The sequence below is a fragment of the Copadichromis virginalis genome, linkage group LG8, assembly GCF_057382275.1.
Source record: "Copadichromis virginalis isolate Kocher_CV1m ecotype Utaka linkage group LG8, C_Virginalis_male_GT1.1, whole genome shotgun sequence".
In the NCBI taxonomy this organism is placed as follows: Eukaryota; Metazoa; Chordata; class Actinopteri; order Cichliformes; family Cichlidae; genus Copadichromis; species Copadichromis virginalis.
The window spans coordinates 5,752,273-5,775,616 of NC_140625.1; the positions used below are offsets into that span (position 1 = coordinate 5,752,273).

The following is a 23,344-nucleotide window of genomic DNA, read 5'->3' on the forward strand; positions in this document are numbered from 1 at the left end:
TATGAATTTTTGAAATATGTAGGAATGTAAGTAAATCAGGACATAAAATAAAACCCTGTAAAACACAGTTTCACATTTTTTATGTAATTGTTTCATGACTTTATTTGTGAGAATATTTGTGATACCACACTCATGTTCATCTGAAACTGGAAAATTAATACACACACAAACACACACACACACAATAGAAACCGTAGAAAATGACAGATCTTTCAGTCAGCTATGCGTTCTAATGAGCAGTGCCAAATCCATTTTAAAATTTCACATAAGTAAAAAGTTAGCTTACAGTATTTTACTCTTAATGTCTTGAATTGGATACAGAAAAAAAAAAACGACACCATCTTTTTTTTATTCATAAGGACATAATAAAATCATTTGGTCCTTATCACGTCTTAATATTAGATAAATACAACCTCAGATTAGCAAAACATTTTACACCATCTCATTATTTATTTAATTTAAAAAAAGTAACCCTCACTGCTTCCATATGAATTAAGAAGAATAAAGAGTAGTAGTAAGTAGCAGGCGATGCTTATACTTGCAGATTGCGGCTTGAGCCTGGTTCTGCTGGAGGTTTTCTTTCCTGCTGTCACCAAGTGCTTGCTCATAGGGGTCATTTGATTGTTGGGGTTTCTTTGCATTATTGTAGTGTATTGCACATAGACATTCCAGTTGTAAAATAAAATCAAAATTCACATGATTTTCAGTAATGAGATTAGACTTGAGCAGTGACTGCTTTGCGTTTAATAACTTTGTGTACCACCAACTATTACTGGCTTACAAATGCATTCTTTGAGCTTAAATTGTTCAATAGCTGCTTTTAAGTCTAGACACATCCTTAATGTCAAATCCAGTTATAATCTTGGAGATCAGTGCCCAAGATAACAAACACTTGGAAAGTTTATCATCTGTGTGAGCTGTATCTCTGGCAGAGGTCACCCTCCTTTGGCATTCATTCTTTTCTTGAGCTGCAGTTGCTCCACGGCACGGATTTATAACAAAAGCTCAGCACCATCTGCATGACATCACATGCCAAGCTAATCACTTTCCTCCACCCACGTTCAATGGGGGATTTGACCTAAATATAGTTGTTTGCTGTCTATGCTAATGCATCTTATAAAAGCAGTAAGCGCCAACGCTTCGTACATTTTTCTGCTTCATTGTCTTCTGGCTGTGACGGCTACTGACTTAACCAGCAGGAGCTTTGATTCAGGTGTCTCTAGAAGGAGCCATACGCTGACTTTCTGGGGTAAGATTTGATCAGGATGATGATCAAATTCATTAATAGATGAATTCTAACATTAACCCTGGATGTTTTAGTCCCCTGGGGTGTACACTGCAGAGATGAGTTCAGACGCTGACATGGCTGTTTTTGGGGAGGCCGCTCCATATCTGAGGAGACCCGAACGAGAGAGGATTGAAGCTCAGAACAGGCCCTTTGATGCCAAAACTGCAGTGTTTGTGGTGGATCCAAAGGAGCTCTTTGTTAAAGGCACATTTCAAAGCAAAGAGGGTGGCAAGGCGACTGTTAAAACTCAGTCAGGACAGGTACATCTGCTCCATGTATCTCTATGCTGGAGATTTATAGGCATCGTTGGCACATTTTATTTAGATTGTCCACTGATGAGCTTTTTAATGTACTTTACATTGCAGAAGCAATATAGAGAGCAGGCTCTAACTTCATATATTTCTTAATGAAGATGTCTTTCTTACCGTCACAGGTTGTAACAGTGAAGGAAGATGAAATCTTCCCTATGAACCCACCCAAGTTTGATAAGATTGAGGACATGGCCATGATGACACACCTTAATGAGGCGGCTGTGCTGTTTAACCTCAAAGAGCGTTACGCAGCTTGGATGATCTATGTGAGTACTGCACCAGATAATGCCTGACAAGCTGCTGCTCAACTGAAGCGTGCAGACCAACAGCAGAGGTGCAGTCAGCTGAGGGTTTATTTGGTCTGACAGTAGCTACTTTTTCTTTTCTTTTTGTCTTTTTTTTTTTTTTAATGCTTTGAGGTTATAGAAAAAGTCTAGAGAAGTGTATATCCAAATCGATCCTCGAGTATCTTCCTGGACAAGTGAGCCTATTCTCTTTTTCAGGAAGTGTTATAAATGAAACTAAACATAAATTAATGTTAAAATGTTCTTCAAACTAATAACAAAGTCTTACAAATTCACTGAAATTTTCATGATTTGCAGGCCAAATGCAAGTTCACTGGCAGACAGACTCAAGCAAAAAGCAAACTTCATTCGGGCTGATCTCAGAGTCCAGACTTGCACCATGCAGGAACACACAACAGGACAACAACAATAAACAATGAGGGAACAAATTAGACTCTAAATTAAGAGTAACATATAACAAGAACTACAAGTTCCCAGAATGCTCAAGAATAAATAAAGAACAGTAAACAAAACTATGAACACCTGGAAAACAAAGAAATGAACTTCAAAAAGCTCAAAAACACAAAGTTAGGCCCAGGATCATGACAAAAATACAGGTGAAAACACCTGTATAAATATAGTTAGCCTCAGCGTTTAAATAATATGGCCCAGTTTTGGCCTAATTTTGTCCAATACTCATAGTTTTAAGTGATGGAATTTTACAAAATAGCAGCCAGTCCAACATCCAGGTAAAATATATGTTTAAATATAAAAATTACATTACTTAAGTCAAATCAAATTCAAATCAAATTCAAATTCAAATTTTATTTGTCATGTACACAGTCATACACAGTACGATATGTAGTGAAATGCTTGGACAACTGCTCGTGACCTAAAGTCATCTAATGAATGATGACAGATCATTGTGTGAATTAAAGCATCTCATATTCTAAAACCCACTATCCAGTGTTATTTACCAGAAAAAAGAAAACAATACATTTGAACCATAAACAGAACAACACAAAAAGAGAAAATCCAATTAAATTAAAATGTTGTTTATATACTGCTTCTGACTTTGGAGTTAAGACTTCATAGTTACCACTTACTCGCCTGTCCTTATAATCCATCACAGCCTGTGTCGTGAGAATCAGTGTCACCTGTGTCCTAAGCTGCCTGGTCAACAACATAAATATATGGTGTCCTTTGAGACTAAATTCACCAGGCTGACTAATTAAAAAGCAATAGTTATTCTGTCAGATAAAGCTAATAAGCTTATATTGACCACAGATGTTGCTTTTGGTTGTAGACCTACTCTGGCTTGTTCTGTGTCACTGTGAACCCTTACAAGTGGCTCCCAGTGTACAACCAGGAAGTGGTGGTAGCCTACAGGGGTAAGAAGCGCCAGGAGGCTCCACCACACATCTTCTCCATTTCCGACAATGCATATCAGTCGATGCTTACTGGTAAGCTTAAAAGTTATATTACCATTTTTATGTAATCCAGTGCACCTCTCTAACATGACTGTTTGCTTTTTTGTTTGTTTGTTTTTTTTTAGATAGAGAAAACCAGTCCATCCTCATCACGTAAGCTGCATTTAAAAGATTGTACAACAGCCTGTATTTGTTACTTGATTAAAGATTTCTGATTGTACTTTATGTACTGTAGTGGAGAATCCGGTGCAGGAAAGACTGTCAACACCAAGCGTGTCATCCAGTACTTTGCGACAATCGCAGGCTCCGGGGACAGGAAAAAAGATGCTGCTGCCACTGGAAAATTACAGGTAATATTTAAATATATATGGACTATTCATCAGCTGCCTTGTCTGTATTTTTAATATTTTACATTGTTCATTGTCTTACTTAAGGGGAATCTGGAGGATCAAATCATCTCTGCTAACCCTTTGTTGGAAGCCTTTGGAAATGCCAAGACTGTCAGAAATGATAACTCTTCACGCTTTGTAAGTGAAGACTTTTTTATTTATTTTAATTCCAAGTCTTCTTTTGCTCTCCATAGATAACGTTTCTTTCATTTTTCAGGGCAAATTCATCAGGATCCACTTTGGAACCACAGGAAAGCTGGCTTCTGCTGATATTGAGACTTGTGGGTATTAATAAGTAATACAATCTTGTCAGAATTTGTTGTATTCTTTATTTAAGCCAATTTTGTGTGTTTTTGGTAGATTTACTGGAAAAATCCAGAGTAACGTTTCAACTGGCCGCAGAGAGGAGTTACCATATTTTCTACCAGATAATGTCCAACAAGAGGCCTGAGCTCATAGGTGACACAAGAAACGACAGCATTGCAACAAAGTCATATACACAATGTGTGTATGGTGCAAGGCACCAAATTGAGGGCTTGTTATGTTCTTTCCAGAAACTCTCCTCATTACCACCAACCCCTATGACTACCCATTTGTCAGCCAGGGGGAGATCAGCGTGGCGAGTATTGATGACAGTGAAGAATTGATGGCCACTGATGTAAGTCAGATGAACATTTCCTGCTTTTCCATCACTGCTAACTTTGCTCTTAGATCAGCTCTACTTTCATGTGCATTCAGAGTGCTATCGACATCCTGGGCTTCACTGGAGAGGAGAAGATTGGCATCTATAAGCTGATAGGTGCCGTGATGCATTATGGGAATATGAAGTTCAAGCAGAAGCAGAGAGAGGAGCAGGCAGAGCCAGACGGCACGGAGGGTAATTGTTATTCATAATGTTCCACCTTAATGATTTTATTTATCTTGATATAAATATATATCTCTTGTGCTCATTATCGTTTGTTTTTGGTATGTGCAAATATAGATTTTAATCTTTTCAAACCTTAGAATCTCAGCCTCTTTTATCACACTCTGCCTTTATTTTTTCTTCTCTTCTCTTTTTCTTTGACAAGTGGCTGACAAAGCAGCTTACCTGATGGGTCTGAACTCTGCAGACCTGCTGAAAGCTTTGTGTTATCCAAGAGTAAAGGTTGGCAATGAGTATGTGACCAAAGGGCAGACTGTTCAGCAGGTAACTTGCAAATTTTAGTGTTAACGGACACATAGAAAAGTTCATATCAGGTGCACAAGTGGAAATTCATCCTATAATAATAATAATAATAATAATAATAATAATAATAATAATAATAATAATACATTTTATTTATAGGCACCTTTAAAGACCTTCAAGGTCACCTTACATTAGTATAAAAAATAAAAAACAAGTATAAAAACTCAACAAGGTAAAAATAGACTAAGACGGAATCATGATGAAGTGTGTGCAATTGTGAATAGAAGGGTTTTAAGGTGCAATTATAAAAGTGGAGAGAGAGTTTGTAGTCCGGAGATCTGGTGGCTGAACAGCTAAAGGCTCTGAGTCGTATGGAAGTCAGACGAGCAGGTGGAACAAACAAAAGGGAAGCTGAAGAAGAGCGGAGTGTACGAGGGACTGAGGGCATATGGAGAAGATCAAATAAATATGGGGGAGCGTGGTTATGAAGCGGTTTGACGTTAAGAAGCAGGATCTTGAAATTGACACGGAGGTGAACTTGAAGCTAATGGAGCTGTTTAAGAACAGGTGTTATATGTTCAGTCTCATCCTCTTATCTGCTTTATCTTCAGTGTTTGCCTTGGTACAGGTTTTTGAAAAACTATTGGCACTAACTTAATCAGCGTTGTGAGGTTCATATTGTGTATTGATCATTTTTATTGTTAAATGACAGGAAAGCCTTGTCAAACGCTTAATGTCTTTGAATCCATCAGTTGTGTTGATGCTAGAATATAGCTTAGCTCAGTACATTGAGTGGGCAACCACATGCCATATGACTGAGAGTGCCTGGCCTGGGTTCGAGTCCACCCCTTGGCCCTTAGCCACATGTCTTTCCCGTTCTCTCTGCCCCCGCTTTCCTGTCATTTCTTCACTGTGTCTATCAAATAAAGCTGAAAAAAGGCCAAAAAAAAAGAATATAGCAAGAAACTCTAACCTTACAGTCCTGAGAACTCTGACATCTAATCCTGTACTTTGGGGGGAAAATAACATCTTGGAAAAATGTGGGTTAATTGTTTTTGATGTGTGCTAGAATTACTTTTTTCTGGTTCCCTGATTGTTATGACCTGGTAGATCATTCTGAAATGACAACTGTATGTATTTGGAGAGCTCAGGGTTGGAGTTTGTGTTAATCAAAGAGGACGGCAGGCACGTGTCGTCTGGACTAAAAATGGCATGTGAAATAAGTTAAACATCTAGCAAACATAGTTTTATCAAATTAACAGTAATCTTGCTCTGTGTATAGATATTGTCTTGAAGTGTGTTGCACACAACAACCTTACAACATGATGATATTAAAGTTGCTGTTGAAATCTACAAAATGTCATTATGTACAGGTCTACAATTCTATTGGCGCTTTGGCCAAATCAGTGTATGAGAAGATGTTTCTCTGGATGGTCCTCCGCATTAATCAGATGCTTGACACGAAGCAACCTCGGCAGTTCTTTATTGGAGTCCTGGACATTGCTGGATTTGAAATCTTTGATGTAAGTTTTCTTTCTACGGTCCATCTGATTATTTGTAGAAAAATAAATAAGCTCTACAGTAAATTCCATGTTTTGCAGTATAACAGTCTGGAACAGTTGTGCATCAATTTCACCAACGAGAAACTGCAACAGTTTTTCAACCATCACATGTTTGTGCTGGAGCAAGAGGAGTATAAAAAGGAAGGCATCGAGTGGGAGTTCATTGACTTTGGGATGGACCTGGCTGCCTGTATCGAGCTCATTGAGAAGGTTTGTTTATTCAGATGCAATATGACCCTGTGATCCCAGCAGGATTTTCTGACTCACTATCTTCAACAGCCAATGGGCATCTTTTCCATCCTTGAAGAGGAGTGTATGTTCCCTAAGGCTTCAGACACGACCTTTAAAAACAAGTTGTATGACCAGCATCTAGGAAAATCAAGCAACTTTCAGAAGCCCAAGTCTGTCAAAGGCAAGGCTGAAGCTCATTTCTCTTTGGTGCACTATGCCGGGACTGTGGATTACAGCATCACAGGCTGGTTAGACAAAAACAAGGACCCGCTGAATGAGACTGTCGTCCAACTCTACCAGAAAGCCAGCCTGAAACTACTGGCTTTCCTCTATTCTAACTATGCTTCTTCTGAGGGTAGGAGTATGAAATACCTAATATTTTATTCTCTATTAAAATGGCCTGTTTTTAATATTCTAAATAAATAAAACAATGATTATTTTGAAGAAAACACAGGTGGAAGTGGTGGTGTTAAGAAAGCAGCAAAGAAGAAGGGCGCATCGTTCCAGACTGTGTCAGCCCTCTTTAGGGTAACTTTCTGAAAATCTGATCAACAATAGTCTGAAAAAATATTCTGATTGAAAAAATAAATCATCACTGATCATTTCTAACAGGAGAATCTGGGAAAGCTAATGACAAACCTGAGGAGCACCCATCCTCACTTTGTTAGGTGCCTGATCCCAAATGAAACTAAAACTCCAGGTATTCCTCGTGACATTTCAGACTATTTTACTTGTACTGTATGTATGGCAGCCTGAATACAGCCTAAAGACAGTGTGGCTCTACCTGACTTGTAGGGATTATGGAACACCATCTGGTCATCCATCAGCTGAGATGTAATGGTGTGTTAGAAGGAATCAGGATCTGCAGGAAGGGCTTTCCCAGTCGGATCCTGTATGGGGATTTCAAGCAAAGGTAATCAACAAAAGTCTGTTTTTCTGAGAATACTTTAAAAATTGTGTGTAATAAGAGATTTCTTTGTTTAGGTACAAAGTACTGAATGCCAGTGTGATTCCTGAAGGACAATTCATTGACAACAAGAAAGCTTCCGAGAAGCTCTTGGGCTCTATCGATGTAGATCACACACAGTATAAGTTCGGACATACCAAGGTAATTCATTTTGAGTGTAAGTGAAGGCTTCGCCATATTCGAAATGACATATGGTAGGGTTACCATATTTCCAAAAAAGAGGACACTTGGCCCAGTCATGAAGAACTTTTAACATATTTAAACAATGCCTTCTCTGTGCAGTTAATAAATGGTGAAATAAAAAATGTCATATAGGCTTTTACAAGTCAACAAGTGCAAAAAAATTACTTAAAAACCTCTGGAATTAAATAATGGTACAGAAATAAGGCCTCATCTGTATAAGAAAAATTACGGGACGGTGCGAGGGAAATTTCTTTTGCAGTTCGTCTGAAAAGCTGCACTTGTGCTTTGGCATCTTTTAAACATCATCAGGCATGCTGTGTCCAGTCTGTAAGGCAGAACAGCTATTCACAAAGCAGCAGCTCGGGGATGACGTCACACATATGGGTCCTCTGTGGGCCCATAGAAAAACCCGGACATTTTCATCAATCTCGAAAATCCCCCCGGACAGAACGTGGAAAGTGGACCTGTCCGGGGAAAAGAGGACGGTTGGTCACCCTAACATACGGTGAAACTGAAACTTACTGTTGGAAGGCGGACAGTATTTATCCCACATTGAACATAAGAGTAGGGCGATTGTCCACTTAGTTCAATTGTTGGTACCTAGCTAGCCCAGCTACTCCCATCTCATGTTCGTATACCACTAAGCAGATCATTGTTTTGATAGTACCAAACTTTTCCCCACAGTCAAACAAACTCCAACATCATCGTCTTCAACTGTAGTCAGCAACAGTAATCCAAGTACTAGTGAAGAACTGTTATGTTGTTTGTTGTAACCAATCATTTTTAGTATCATTGAGAACAGTGGGTCTGAACATAGTGTTGTAGTTTTTAAGAGATATACAGACAAATGTTTCTTTTCTTTTGTAGGTGTTCTTCAAAGCAGGACTTTTGGGTCTGCTGGAAGAGATGAGGGATGAAAAACTTGCCTCTCTTATCACAATTACTCAGGCTTTGTGCCGTGGCTTTCTCAGAAGGAAGGAGTTTCAGAAAATGATGGAGAGAAGGTAATTAAAATGAGTCCAGAGTAAACTCAAGGTCAATGTTCAGCACACTAAATACAGTAGAACTTTTTGTTCCACCTCTTTCCAGAGAGTCTATTTATATCGTTCAGTACAATATTCGCTCCTTCATGAATGTGAAACACTGGCCATGGATGAAGCTCTACTTTAAGATCAAGCCACTCTTGAGGAGTGCTGAGACGGAGAAGGAGATGGCCATGATGAAAGTTGAATTTGCCAAGTGTAAGGAGGATTTAGCCAAAGCTGAGACTAAGAAGAAGGAGCTGGAAGCCAAAATGGTTTCTCTACTTCAGGAAAAGAACGACTTGTGTCTGCAGATTCAAGCTGTGAGGAGAGAAACTATGAATTTTGCAATACACAAGTAGAGTGCAGTCTGCATAAATGCTAAATGTGATTTTTGTTAAATAGGAAAGTGAGAACTTGGCAGATGCTGAGGAGCGATGCGAGGGACTGATAAAGAACAAGATCTTGCTCGAGGCTAAAACCAAAGAACTGAGTGAGAGACTGGAGGATGAGGAGGAGCTGAACGCTGAACTGACTGCCAAGAAGAGGAAGCTAGAAGATGAATGCTCTGAGCTGAAGAAGGATATTGATGATTTGGAGCTCACCTTGGCTAAAGTGGAGAAAGAAAAGCATGCCACTGAAAACAAGGTGTGTTTTTGGTGGTCACCTAACCCTAAAAGAAGGCAAAATTGACTCATTTTGAAAAAACATAAATAGTTTATCATGTGTTTGTCAGTTTCGTTTGTTTTCCGATTGCCACAATTAGAAGAACAATAAAAAAATATATAGATATATATATTATGCAATCTGATTGATTAGAGTTGCAGTTACGGTTAGGGTCATCACTGATGACAACTTCGACCTCAGAAGGTTAAGATACGTGTTTTACACATTCAGGTGAAGAATCTGACAGAAGAAATGTCGTGTCTTGATGACACTATTGCTAAGTTATCCAAGGAGAAGCTGGCCCTCCAAGAGGTCCACCAGCAGACACTAGATGATCTGCAAGCAGAAGAAGACAAAGTCAACTCTCTAACCAAAGCTAAGATCAAGCTGGAGCAACAAGTTGATGATGTAAGTCTATATAGCCAGTAGTTGTTTTTAAAAAATTCAAATCACACATCATGTATAATGTGTATATCCCCATGTATTAGCTTGAGGGCTCTCTAGAACAAGAAAAGAAAGTTCGAATGGATGTGGAGAGGGCTAAAAGAAAGCTTGAAGGAGATCTGAAACTTGCTCAGGAATCCATAATGGATTTGGAAAATGGCAATCAACAGCTGAAGGAGCATCTCAAAAAGTATGGATGGGCACATCTTTGTTTAGGTATAATTTTAAGCTTCTAATGTTTGCTTATAGAAATAGATATGATTTTGTGCAACAGGAAAGACTTCGAATTAAGCCAGTTTGTATCAAAAATTGAGGATGAGCAAAGTGCAGCTGTACAATGTCAGAAGAGGATCAAGGAGCTTCAGGTACCAACAGCAGAAATCTATTGAATTCTTTTTTTCTTTTCTTTTTTCAAATATCTTGAAATCTTGAAGTCAGTGAATGTTAATGGGGTTTTTTTGTTGCTTTAACAAGGCATGCAATGAAGAGCTAGTGGAAGAGCTTGAAGTTGAGCGTGTTGCTAGGGCCAAGGTGGAAAAGCAAAGGTCTGATCTTTCCAGAGAGCTTGAGGAGATCAGTGAGAGGCTGGAGGAGGCTGGAGGAGCCACGGCCGCTCAAGTAGAACTGAACAAGAAGCGAGAGGCTGAGTTTCAGAAATTAAGACGAGACCTCGAAGAATCGACCCTACACCACGAGGCCATCGCTGCAGCTTTAAGAAAGAAGCACGCTGACAGTGTGGCTGAGCTGGGAGAGCAGATTGACAATCTGCAGAGAGTCAAGCAGAAGCTAGAAAAGGAGAAGAGTGAGTACAAGATGGAGACTGATGATCTGTCTAGCAACATGGAGATCATGGTCAAAGCAAAGGTAAGCTAAGTTAAGACATTCATACTGAATGTCAAATATAATAATACAAAATCACCATTACCTACATGATGCAGGTTCCATGTGTTTTCTGCAACTAATCTCAGCAGATCATTTAACCTTCTGAGATCTAAGTGGCCATAACCCTAACACAGTTAGGATTATCATCTAATTAGTGTATAACTTGGACCTCAGAGGGCAGAGTTGTGTGCATTCAAATTAGAAGGACCTTTACACTTACACTACAGAGACAATCTGACTTGATCATCTGGACGTAACAGTCATTTGACATTTAATTGCTCTTTACCTCTGCTCATTTTTGCCCACAGCTTGACTCCTAACCAACTGTTCCCTCACTGTTTAAAGTTTCCAAATTGATATCATGTTTTGCCGTATCATTATATATACAAAGATACCAATTTTGGTAAAAAGTTTGGCCTCTGAAAGTAAAGTGGGAATAGTGCATTCAAAATAATGTAATCAGCAATTAGTGGATTGTGTCTTGCATATAATCAGTATGTTAGAAATACAAATAAAACTGTTATCCATATTATCAGATTAATTATGAAAAGCTGTGCCGCTCTCTGGAAGACCAACTGAGTGAATACAAAACAAAACATGATGAGAACACACATCTGATCACTGAAGTAAATGCTCAAAAGGCAAGACTTCAGAATGAAAATGGTAAGCAGCTGATTAAAAGGTTTTTGGAGTGAAAGTGCTCTTGTTTTTTATGCCTTATTTTCTGAACCCTCTCAAACAGGTGAGCTCTCTCGCCTGCTTGAGGAGAAAGAAGCAATACTCTCTCAGATGTTGAGGTCCAAGCTTGCCTTTACCCAGCAAGTCGAGGAACTGAAGAGACAGGTTGAGGAAGAAATAAAGGTTTGTTTCCACCGTGCCAAACAGTACCTGTTAAGTTAGTGCTAAGTTATGCTATATCTTAGCATAGCTTAGATTAGCTTAACTTAACTTAATTCAGAAGGTTAAAAGTGCATTCATCATCTTGGTCCCCTAAGTTGACTCAGTTCGATTTTTTTTAACAGTTGTGGAGAACTGGTTGCTACACTGGTTTTAAAGGAAAAGTCAGACGTTTTGTAGAATAGGTTTGTTTACTAGTGGATAATTAGCACAAGATCAGAAACCAGTCTGTCTGTGTCCAAAGTTAAAAAGCTAAATGTAACTAGGCTAAAGCTAAAAACAGGAAAAGGAGCAATGCAATCGTTCGGCTTCTAGTCCTTATATTATAAAACTAACTTTAAAAGCTTTAGTTTGTTGCACAAATGTTTCCAACTAACATGCTAATAAATGTACTTTATATTTAAAAAAAAAAAAAACATTGAACTTGCCAATGCTTACAGTGACAGGATTATTTGACCCTTTATGTGTAGTTTTGTAAATAAAAATCCAAATCTGCCTCCATGTCAGGCAAAGAATGCCCTGTCCCATGCTCTTCAATCTGCCCGCCATGACTGTGATTTGCTGAGGGAGCAGTATGAGGAGGAACAAGAGGCCAAGGCTGAGCTCCAGAGAGCAATGTCCAAGGCCAACAGTGAAGTGGCTCAGTGGAGAACCAAGTATGAGACTGATGCCATCCAGCGCAATGATGAATTGGAAGAGGCAAAGTGAGACTTTTTCTCAAACACATACCGTACATATGTAGATTTAAAAAAAAAAAAATTATAGAGTAAGAAAATTGCCATTATTATGGATTCCCAACTTTCTCAGGAAAAAGCTTGCACAGCGTTTGCAGGAGGCTGAGGAGGCAATTGAGGCTGTGAATGCCAAGTGTTTCTCTTTGGAGAAGACAAAGCAAAGGCTGCAGGGAGAAGTGGAGGACCTCATGGCTGACGTGGAAAGAGCAAACACTCAAGCAGCTGGTCTGGATAAAAAGCAGAGGAGCTTTGATAAGGTAACTGAAGCATCTTGTAACCCACTGCTGCTAAGAGTCAAAGCATTTCATAAAGGCCTTTACAGATTCTGCCTTAGACAAACTACTTTTTGTGTTTTCTATAGATTCTTTCTGAGTGGAAGCAGAAATATGAGGAAACTCAGGCTGAACTGGATGGTGTACAGAGAGAGTCTCGCTCCCTCAGCACTGAACTCTTCAAAACAAAGAATTCTTATGAGGAAGCGTTGGAGCAGCTCGAAGTCCTCAAACGAGAGAACAAAAACCTGCAACGTATGTGGATGATTTCTTATAGATGGTTCATCACATTTATTTAACTATGCAATCATCCATGCATCCATCTGTGTATCTGTCCATCCAACCATCCATCGATTGCTCACAGTAGCTGTGATCGCCTGCTGTTTAAACATCATGTTTGCAGGAGGCAGCCAATCAGAAGATAGTAGATTTACCATGATAGCTCCCTTTTTAGAAAATAACTGATTATTTTTCATGTGATCAGTAACTGAGCGTTACATGTTGTTTTACATTTATAGAAGAAATTTCTGATCTGACTGAACAGCTCGGAGAGAATGGCAAAGCCATTCATGAGCTGGAGAAGACTAAGAGGCAAAGTGAAACTGAGAAGACAGAGATTCAGACTGCTTTGGAGGAAGCTGAGGTGACCTAATCTGATTTTTTTTAAACATAATTCACACAAACCTTATTATTCTTTTTTCCCTTCTGTGTAACCATTCAGTCTTTTTACTCTAGGCTTCTCTGGAGCATGAGGAATCCAAAATTTTGCGCATTCAGTTGGAGCTCACTCAGGTCAAAGGGGACATCGATCGCCGGCTGGCAGAGAAGGATGAGGAGATTGAGCAGATGAAACGCAACCACCAGCGTGTTTTGGAGACAATGCAGTCAGCTCTAGATGCTGAGATGCGGAGCAAGAATGATACCATTCGAATTAGGAAAAAGATGGAGACTGACCTCAATGAGATGGAGATACAGCTTAGCCATGCCAATCGACAGGCTGCTGAAGCCCAGAAGCAGCTGAGGAACATACAAAGCCACCTCAAAGTAGAATATGAAACGCCACTTTAAGTACATCGGTTATGAATGTCTAATCATGGGTAAATTTCTCTCTGTAGGAACAAACCATTCACCTGGATGAGGCTCTGCGGACCCAGGAGGACCTGAAGGAGCAGGTGGCCATGGTGGAGCGCAAGAGCAGCCTGCTACAGGCAGAAGTGGAGGAGCTGCAGGCTGCTCTGGAACAGTCAGAAAGAAGCCGGAAATTGGCTGAAAGGGAAGTAGCTGATGCCTGTGAGCGAGTCGGGCTGTTACACTCTCAGGTAACTCGTAATAGTGAAAAAGCTCTTCGTATATATCCAAGTTATAAGAAATATTTCTCCATATCAGCAAATAATAGTGTCAAGCAATGTTCCCTCTAATTTTTCATGTGTCTGAGCGAACACACAAACTCTCTTAGCGATCCCTTGGACCACTGTGAGCGACAGCAGACGTGTGCACTGTGGTCACGCCAGCATCGAATGCATCCAAGTTACATGGTTTATTAAAATAATCAAATTACAGCATTTATGTTAGACTACTTTTAATTAACTGCTTTAGCCCACTTACAATGAAAATTTAAAAAAAATCCTGTTCATGACCTGTGCAGTATGTTAACACTATTGGAAGTAAAAATAACTTGAACTCCAATTTTGAAAACACAACTTTCTTTTCTTTTTCTGACTTGTATCATGAGTCTGAGTCTGTGGTCTGGGAGAGAGTCTGTAACTCTCTGTCTGCAAAATACAGTATATAATGACCAATGTTGGGCAATTAATTATATAGTTACTTCTTTAAAAACGTTACTGAGTTTTGCAAACAAAGTTTTTTGCTGCTGTTTACCTAAAAATGCAGCCAGAGAGCGTGCCAGCAGTGCGCAATTGCGCACACGCGCAGCTTAGAGGGAACAATGATGTCAAGGTGCGTGGTGTGTGGCAGGCAGGACTCAGAAACAGATGGTTAAACACAAAGGTGCCGGGAAAACTCAGATGCTAAAGTACAGAGAACCGAACATAATAACTGGAAACAGAGAACTAAGAGGCTAGAGACTATGAGACGGTAAGAGTGTGTACGTTAGCGACGCGACAGCAAGGAGTGAATGACAAAGGACTAAAATACACAGTGGAGTAATCAGGGAACAGGAGACAGGAGGAAAACACAGCTAGGACAAATCAAGCATGAGGAGACAAGGGAGGGAAAACTAGACACGCTAACAAAGCACACACGTCAAGTAAAACAGAAAATGTGAAACATACAACAGACACAGTCAAACCAAAATACAATAAATACAAAATATCTGCAGGTGGGTAATGGGGCTGCTGATATAAAATTAAATATGTTGTTGGCATGAATTGTTAGCACAAGTTCGCTTTTATTGACAGCTGGTTTGTTGTCATTTGGCTGCAGAACACCAGTCTGCTCAACTCTAAGAGAAAGCTGGATGCAGATGTCAGCCAGCTGCAGGGGGAGGTGGAGGATGCCATCCAAGAGGCTCGTAATGCAGAGGAAAAAGCCAAAAAGGCCATCACCGATGTAAATGTCTTTATCCTTAATTTTATTCAGCAATCATTCATTTTCCATTTTTCAATGACAAGGTAGACTTTGAACATCAACCTAACCTCCTGTGCAAATGTAGGCAGCAATGATGGCGGAGGAACTGAAGAAAGAACAGGACACAAGCAGTCACCTGGAGAGGATGAAGAAGAACCTGGAGGTATCTGTGAAGGATCTGCAACACCGCCTGGACGAAGCAGAGAACCTGGCTCTGAAGGGGGGCAAGAAGCAGCTTCAGAAACTGGAAGCACGGGTATCATAGCCTTTCATAAACAGTACCTGAGAAGCATCACTTAGAACGATGACCACAGTTGATGCTAAATTTGTTGAGTGCTGACTTTAGGTGCGTGAGCTGGAGGGGGAAGTGGAACTTGAACAGAAAAGAGCCGCTGATGCCATAAAAGGAGTCCGGAAATACGAGAGGAGAGTCAAGGAGCTCACTTACCAGACTGAGGAGGACAAGAAGACTGTTTTGAGACTACAGGACCTCGTAGACAAGCTGCAGCTCAAAGTCAAGGCCTACAAACGACAAAATGAAGAAGCGGTAAGATCTTCCCGTGAAGTGAGAAATTTGATATTCTCATCATTATTATTTGGTAGCTAAATTTCAGACTTTTCCTACAGGAGGAGCAGGCCAACGTTCATCTTGCTAAGCTGAGGAAGGTGCAACATGAGCTGGAGGAGGCGCAGGAGCGTGCAGACATCGCTGAATCCCAGGTTAACAAGATGAGAGCTAAAAGCAGAGAGTTTGGAAAGGTAAAGTTAGAAACCTGAATATTTTGTTTTCTCCTGCAGTCATTCACATTTACATTATCAAGCTGTGTTTAACCACCAGTTAAAAAAGCATACTTGTTGCCTATGTGTGGCCTAACATGGATGGAAACGCTGGGAATGGGCATCAGTGGCTACGGAGACTGCAGCAGGAAATTAAAAAAGAATAATAAGAGTGGATTATTTTATATTTTTACATATTTTATTTTATTTCCTTTTCTTCTTGTCTCAGGCTGCAGAATCCGAGTAAAACATCCAGCGATGGCAGAACTTATTAGCATAAATGGAAATGAACAAACATTTGTTGTTTTGCTGTGAAACTGTAGCAGAATAAAGTGATTTAAAGCATAACGTTGTTTAATGTTGTTAGTTTTTTCTCTGCATTCAGTATCAGCCATCACAATCAAGTGCAATGTTCCACCAGCCCACGCAACAATCTCAATATTTCATATTATATCTTAATATTAGCAGAAATGAGTGGAGACCTTTCCTTGATGTGTTCATGAGCTTGTCTAACTTCTTTTTGTGGTGCTAATTAGCCAGCTAGCGACAGCACTCTAACAGATAATCAGTTTCACAGGAGTGAGAGGTTTATATATAAACTGCTATGTATGTGGGCAGTTAGCATCTAATTAGAGCAACTGTTTGCAGAGATTAGGGCCTGGTGACATTTACATTCTGTGTTAAAATAGCCATCTTCTTCACTGTCACTCATCTACATCTACTTAATCCTCAGAAGGCTCTAGAGGATTACCACAAGATGGACTATTAGGGTGTGCCACTCAATTCTCCACAACACATGAATCGTGTTTTTATTCATTGTCAGTGCTTTAAAGTCCTCATCATTGCAGGTATTGAGTTTGTCTGGGGGAAAGACTGAAAGCCAAAGTCTGACATGTTATATATCAGAAAGACTGAATGGAGTCAGAATAAGACTCTTTCCCTTCGTTTGGTTACGTTTTTTATTGGTTTTCCAGCACTTGATGAATTCCAAGAAGCTTTTGTCCTGTCTCATTCGTAATGTCATTTGAACTTTGTTTACCTCATGAATTAAGAAAGACGTTTGGCTATTTTTTTTTTTTTTGCTTAAAACTTCAAGGTCAACAGCTAGATGATAACACTGCCTACTGTTTGTTTGCTGCTGAGTAATAATAGTCTGCATTTGGAGATTGCTGCTATGAATAATAACGCCTCTTGGCCATCGCTCTCTGAGACTGGTTCTTCCTGTTGAAAGGGAGTTTTTGCTTCCCACTGTCGCCACAGTGCTTTCTCGTAGGTTAACTGATTGTTGGGGGTTTCTCTGTTTTCTCTGTATTACTATAGGATCTTTACCTTCCAATATAAAGTGCCTTTTGGCAACTATTGTTCTGACTTGGCACTACAGAAATAAAACTGAACTGAATTAGAATATGAGTTGTACATGTAGCACTGGGGAGTTTCATGTGAATATGATTGTATAATGTTTCTTTCAAAATGTACCTGTCGCTTCAGTTTATTTCTAAAAAAAAAACCCAATAGCTTTGTCAATACGTGTTGGTTTAATCACACAAACACACTGTATGTTAATAAACGTGAATAATCTGAGAGCAGCTGCTGTGATTCATTTCTCTTCAAACATCTTCTTCCAGAAGTGTCTGCAGGCTGATCTCCATTTTTGTTCCCTCTTTGTCCTTTTTTTTTTTATCTGTAGAAGAAACAGGCACCCAAATATTAGAAAAAGAACAGGAGTTGAGTGTATGAGGTGAAGTTTTGATTGATATATATATATATATATATATATATATATATATATATATATATATATATATATATATATATATATACATATATTGCAGACATAGAGGACAGTTACAAGTACTTGGGGATCCCGCAGGCGAATGGGAACCATGAAGAGACCGCTAGAAAAGCTGCAACCACCAAGTACCTGCAGAGGGTCAAGCAAGTCCTGAGGAGTCAGCTGAATGGTAAGAACAAGATCCGGGCCATCAACACGTACGCCCTGCCCGTGATCAGGTACCCTGCTGGGGTAATAGGCTGGCCAAAGGAGGAGATAGAAGCCACTGACATAAAGACAAGAAAGCTCCTTACCATGCATGGAGGGTTTCACCCCAAGTCCAGCACCCTGAGGCTGTACGCTAAGCGGAAGGAAGGGGGCCGGGGACTGGTGAGTGTCAGCACCACAGTCCAGGATGAGACAAGGAACATCCAAGAATACATTGGGAAGATGGCCCCAACTGACCGAGTGCTCAGTGAATACCTCAGGCAGCAGAAACCCAAGAAAGAGGAGGGAGACGAGGAACCATCATGGAAGGACAGGCCCCTGCACGGTATGTACCACCGGCAGATAGAGGAGGTGGCTGATATCCAGAAATCCTACCAGTGGCTGGACAAAGCTGGACTGAAAGACAGCACAGAGGCACTAATCATGGCAGCACAAGAACAAGCTCTGAGCACAAGATCCATAGAGGCTGGGGTCTATCACACCAGGCAAGACCCCAGGTGCAGGCTGTGTAAAGATGCCCCAGAGACAATCCAGCACATAACAGCAGGGTGCAAGATGCTAGCAGGCAAGGCATACATGGAACGCCATAACCAAGTGGCCGGCATAGTGTACAGGAACATCTGTGCCGAGTATAACCTGGAAGTCCCGAGGTCAAAATGGGAGATGCCCCCAAGGGTGGTGGAGAATGACCGAGCTAAGATCCTGTGGGACTTCCAGATACAGACGGACAAAATGGTGGTGGCTAACCAACCGGACATAGTGGTGGTAGACAAACAGAAGAAGACGGCCGTAGTGATCGATGTAGCGGTTCCGAATGACAGCAATATCAGGAAGAAGGAACACGAGAAGCTGGAGAAATACCAAGGGCTCAGAGAAGAGCTCGAGAGGATGTGGAGGGTGAAGGTAACGGTGGTCCCCGTGGTAATCGGAGCACTAGGTGCGGTGACTCCCAAGCTAGGCGAGTGGCTCCAGCAGATCCCGGGAACAACATCGGAGATCTCTGTCCAGAAGAGCGCAGTCCTGGGAACAGCTAAGATACTGCAGGACCCTCAAGCTCCCAGGCCTCTGGTAGAGGACCCGAGCTTGAAGGATAAACCGCCTGCAGGGGCGTGCTGGGTGTTTTTTTTATATATATATATATATATAACCATTCCACTCTTCAGTCTCCACAGAGCATGACTCTGCCATCTGAGAAAGTTAAATATATAATTGAAATTAACATTAGGAAAAGAAAAAATGCTAATACATGTCATTTTCAGACAGCTGGAATTAACATAACTTCACTCTGAGTAGGAAGCTGATTGAGAGTCCAGCTGGATTCAGCCTGCTTTGCTCTGTTTTCCATGTCATGGAGTGCAGAGATGATGCCATCTCTAGCCGTTGTGAGGTTTTCATCAAAGTCCATGAGGTGGAAGGATTTTGAGTGGTTAAGAAATTTTTTGTAAATGTCTTTCACCATGTTCCAGGCCACCAATGTGCAGCCCCGGTTGAAGTAAGCCCATGTGAAAGATGCAACCAGGGAGAAGCAAGCAATTGCTGCGTCAGCCAGCAGTTTACAGATGTGAGCAGCAGCTTTTTAGGCCCTGCTTTTTAGAACCACAGTCAAACTGGAGCTCTTCTTTGTGGCCTGAGGATGTGAGGGTGTGACTTCCACAAGTGAGTCATCCAGAAAGAGGAACTCAAGAACAGTATTTACCACCAAGCTGTGGTGGTCAGCTGCAACTTGATGAAAAGCATCCGTTTGGAACGCTTGCTTGTGTGAGAGCTTGTAAAAGAGCTGAGCAGCTTGTTGGACAGGTGTGTGAGGAAGGTCCATCAAACCTTAGGGCAGGGATAGCTCAGTAGGTAGAGTGGTTGCCCCCTGATTGGAAGGTTGGGGGTTTGAATCCACTGAGAGCCTATCCTGTGGTACTCCTGAGCAAGGTACCATCCCTACACACTGCTCCCCAGGCGCTGCACTGGTGGCTGCCCAATGGGTGAAATGGAGAGGAGTAATTGTCCTACAGGGACTAACACATTACCTGCTCTGCTTTAGGTTGGAGGACTGAGGGACACATTTGAAGACCCTCCACAGCGACCTTTATGTAGCAGGTAGAGGAGAAGTGTGAAGGACTGTGTTAAGGATAATTACTGGTTCATTTCAACCTTGTGTATTTTCTATTAATGTAGCTGCTTTGTATCTACGAGTCAGGCCAACTCCACACTCTCCAGCTCTCATGTAGAGATTCAAGGCAGAGAGCGTTTTCCTCTTTTAGGACAAAAAAGCGGAAACTGCCTGAGGCTTTTTTTCAAACAAAGCTTGTGCATTAAAAACACGGTCATGGTGACATCAGCCATTGTTTTCTGGTTAGAGATCAGCTTGCTTTAAAAGTTTACCTAAACCACTGCATGTATGTGCCAACCACATGATATATTTATTGAGATTAGCGACTGAGACTATAAGCCCACTATAAAAGTGTTTATCGAGGTCACAAATCAAAGGAGCATTTGGACGTTGTCCCATAGACCAACTGGACTTCTTTTATAAACCGTTAAAAGCAATCCAGTGTTAAGTCCCACATGGGCTTCATTGTTCAGAGCTAGTCTTTTATATTCAGTCTGTGGAGCCATATCAATAGGCAATAACCCAGACTGCAACCAAACCAATTCTACATTAAATTCTTTACTCATGAAACACCACATTAGATCGTTACCTCTCTTCTGAACAGCTTTGTGAGACATTTCTCTTCTTGAAATTCCTCCTGGAGCTCTTCTGAGTCTCCATCTGAGTGAGACAGAGTTGCTGTGCAGAGGTCCAGGCCTGTGCAACAGGCAGTACACCGTCTCAGAAGGAAGACTTTACATTTCTGCAATTCTCAAATATCTGTCAAGCACTATGCGAATGCACAATAAGGTTAGGTGAGATGGTGCCATTCTATCAACATTAAATCCTTTGTATATGTCTTCTCTCTAAGCTACCGCTACTGCTTTAATGAATTGTTAATGTACTGATGCATTACAGAACAGCTATAAATTGCTCACAGGGGCTAGTTGTAGGTTAGATATCCTCCTTCACTTCAAGAGAGACTGACAGTGTTATTCCAAACGCATTAAAAAAAATCATGCTCAAAAGATCTTGGTTTATTGACTCTGGGTACGCAGCACTCCATCAGCTCCATCTGTTGTCTAAATTCTCCCAAATAAGCACTCTCCAAATAATAACAGGTGTGTTTTCTGATGAGAAAAAATGTTTAAAGAGAGGTTAATGACAAAGACTTTACACACCTGATACAAAGACAAAGTTACAGCAGTCTGAGTGAAGGACGTGTACTTTCAGGTTATATCAGAGCTGCAGTAAGAAAGAGTATGTGATCTTGCGTGTCTTGATGTGTGTGTATTTGTGTATGTGTGTGGAATATGCAGCAGATCGCATGATTCTGGAACTTGACATGAAACCAAATAAAAGTCTAAATGGGACCAGTTCCAAAAATAAACAAAAACAAAACAAGAAACCCCCCCAAAAACCCAACAACAGTGTCAAGTCTTGTTGTCACATGAAATGATTGTGGGCTTAATTTAAACAGTTGTTTTTGCAGCATTTTTGTGAAGCAATTAAAGTTTCATGTTGTGCTCCACAAACTCGCACTTCTGCTTGATAACCAGTAGTCTGTAGCAGAGAGCCTTTTATTTGTGGCTGCATTATTGCTCAAGACTCTTCGATGATTGTTTACTTTAAAAGAACACGCCACTAATTTAAATCATTGAAATCTGTTAGCTTGTCATCTACAGTTTGAAAAGGATGAAAGAGAAGAAGCAACCGAAGAGCTTTATTCAAAGTAACTCTTTATTGATTTTTTTTGTTTAGTTGTTTATTGTTTAGCTTATTTTTGTATTTTGAACAGCAGTGTAGTGAAAGTGTGGCCATACGAGGATAGTAATAAACTGCTGTACTAATCCTCTAATTACATTATGTCACACAGCCTTGAGTTAACATGTACTTGTGTTGTTTAATATCTCATTTTTTGTCTTCTGATTTGTGAGTGATCAGCTTTCTTTTTTTGTGAAATATGGTCTCTGCTTACTGTGCCTCATGCTGATCTGATTGTGTTGCCTGAATAATCAATGATATGCCATGACACACTGGAATAGGGTAAAGGAAGGAAGTCTAAGCTCATGTGATCATGTTCATATTGAGGGCAGCATTGGTTCCTAGTACAGCTGCTTCACTTCAAGTGAAAATAAACAGTTTAGGTAACTAGACAACTAGCCTCCGCTGTTTTACTAGACATGCTTTCACCTCCAGTAGTATTCTACTGATCGCAATGATTATTGTGGTGCCAACCAACTTCCCAAATGCAGCAACAGAATTGCAAAACTCCTCAGTGCAAACCTAATAAACTCACTGAAAGGTAGATAACACAGATTGATGAAAAGATAAACAGTCGCATTGTTTATTTATTTATGTAGAAATAAATAAATTCACAAAAACTAACCCAAAAAGTTAAAGCAGTAGAAAAACTATGACTCATCTTCCTCATTTTAATGAAATTGAGTAAAAGTGGAGATACAGCCCTTTCTTCTGTCAAGTACGCTATGATAAAAGCTTTCCGGTTAAGCTTGTCAAAGTAAAACATAAAAGTGCCCACGTGCACATACACCAGGTTTCTGTGGCGAAAACAGATACCCAACAAAACATCTGAAAACATGCACAGAATGACGTCAGCTACTCATGTGAGTCAAAAGCTCAGGTTTCAGATTGCTTTGTTTCAGTCATTTTTTGTCTTTGTGATATTATAGAAAGGGGATGTCCCGAATCTAGTCATCTCTAGGGACGGACTATGGGTGTGAGCACAAAACCCCCCACCCAGCTGGCTTAAAGGTAGGTGGGGAGGCTTGTTTCACAATGAGTCCCCAAAAGTTTATTCTGTTCATCTGGACATACCGTCTTCAGTGGAAGAAACGTTTCGTCGCTCATCCAAGTGACTTCTTCAGTCTCAGCTGACTGCAGGTCTCCCCAGTCTTATAAACAGTCAAGATTTACTCACCTGGATGATTGAGCATACATCAAGACGTTTAACAATGAGAATAAATCCGTCCAAACATAAAAAAAAATAATTGTTTCACTTTTAATGCTTTGAACTAAATTAATGATGAACAAACTCTTAATTTCATCGTTTCAAAAAAACCAAAAACTGAATGTTGTTTTCTTGTGCAGTGTCCCTTATTTTCTCGGTTTGTCTCATTCGTGTGTTTATTTACCTGCATGGCATATA

At 40.3% G+C, this 23,344-nt stretch overlaps 1 protein-coding gene and 1 pseudogene across 1 annotated transcript; one reads left to right on the forward strand and one right to left on the reverse strand.

Annotated features, from left to right (window-relative positions):
- Positions 1 to 1,344: 1,344 nt before the first annotated feature.
- LOC146702560 (myosin-4-like) lies at positions 1,345 to 17,656 on the forward strand. The gene is made up of 38 exons (XM_085465483.1): positions 1,345 to 1,548; positions 1,722 to 1,865; positions 3,190 to 3,346; positions 3,439 to 3,466; positions 3,549 to 3,663; positions 3,748 to 3,840; positions 3,920 to 3,983; positions 4,063 to 4,161; positions 4,257 to 4,360; positions 4,441 to 4,579; positions 4,773 to 4,891; positions 6,244 to 6,393; positions 6,472 to 6,642; positions 6,712 to 7,018; positions 7,109 to 7,191; positions 7,276 to 7,363; positions 7,459 to 7,576; positions 7,648 to 7,771; positions 8,681 to 8,817; positions 8,903 to 9,158; positions 9,241 to 9,483; positions 9,733 to 9,909; positions 9,990 to 10,135; positions 10,220 to 10,310; positions 10,420 to 10,809; positions 11,364 to 11,490; positions 11,570 to 11,688; positions 12,232 to 12,428; positions 12,532 to 12,715; positions 12,820 to 12,985; positions 13,249 to 13,373; positions 13,466 to 13,774; positions 13,846 to 14,049; positions 15,173 to 15,298; positions 15,402 to 15,572; positions 15,663 to 15,863; positions 15,944 to 16,075; positions 16,323 to 17,656. The coding sequence occupies exons 1-38, from the start codon at positions 1,345 to 1,347 to the stop codon at positions 16,338 to 16,340; spliced, it is 5,826 nt and encodes a 1,941-aa protein (XP_085321609.1). The 3' UTR covers positions 16,341 to 17,656.
- A 1,691-nt stretch (positions 17,657 to 19,347) lies between these two features.
- LOC146702561 (uncharacterized) lies at positions 19,348 to 23,336 on the reverse strand (annotated as a pseudogene).
- Between the last annotated feature and the right edge of the window lie 8 nt (positions 23,337 to 23,344).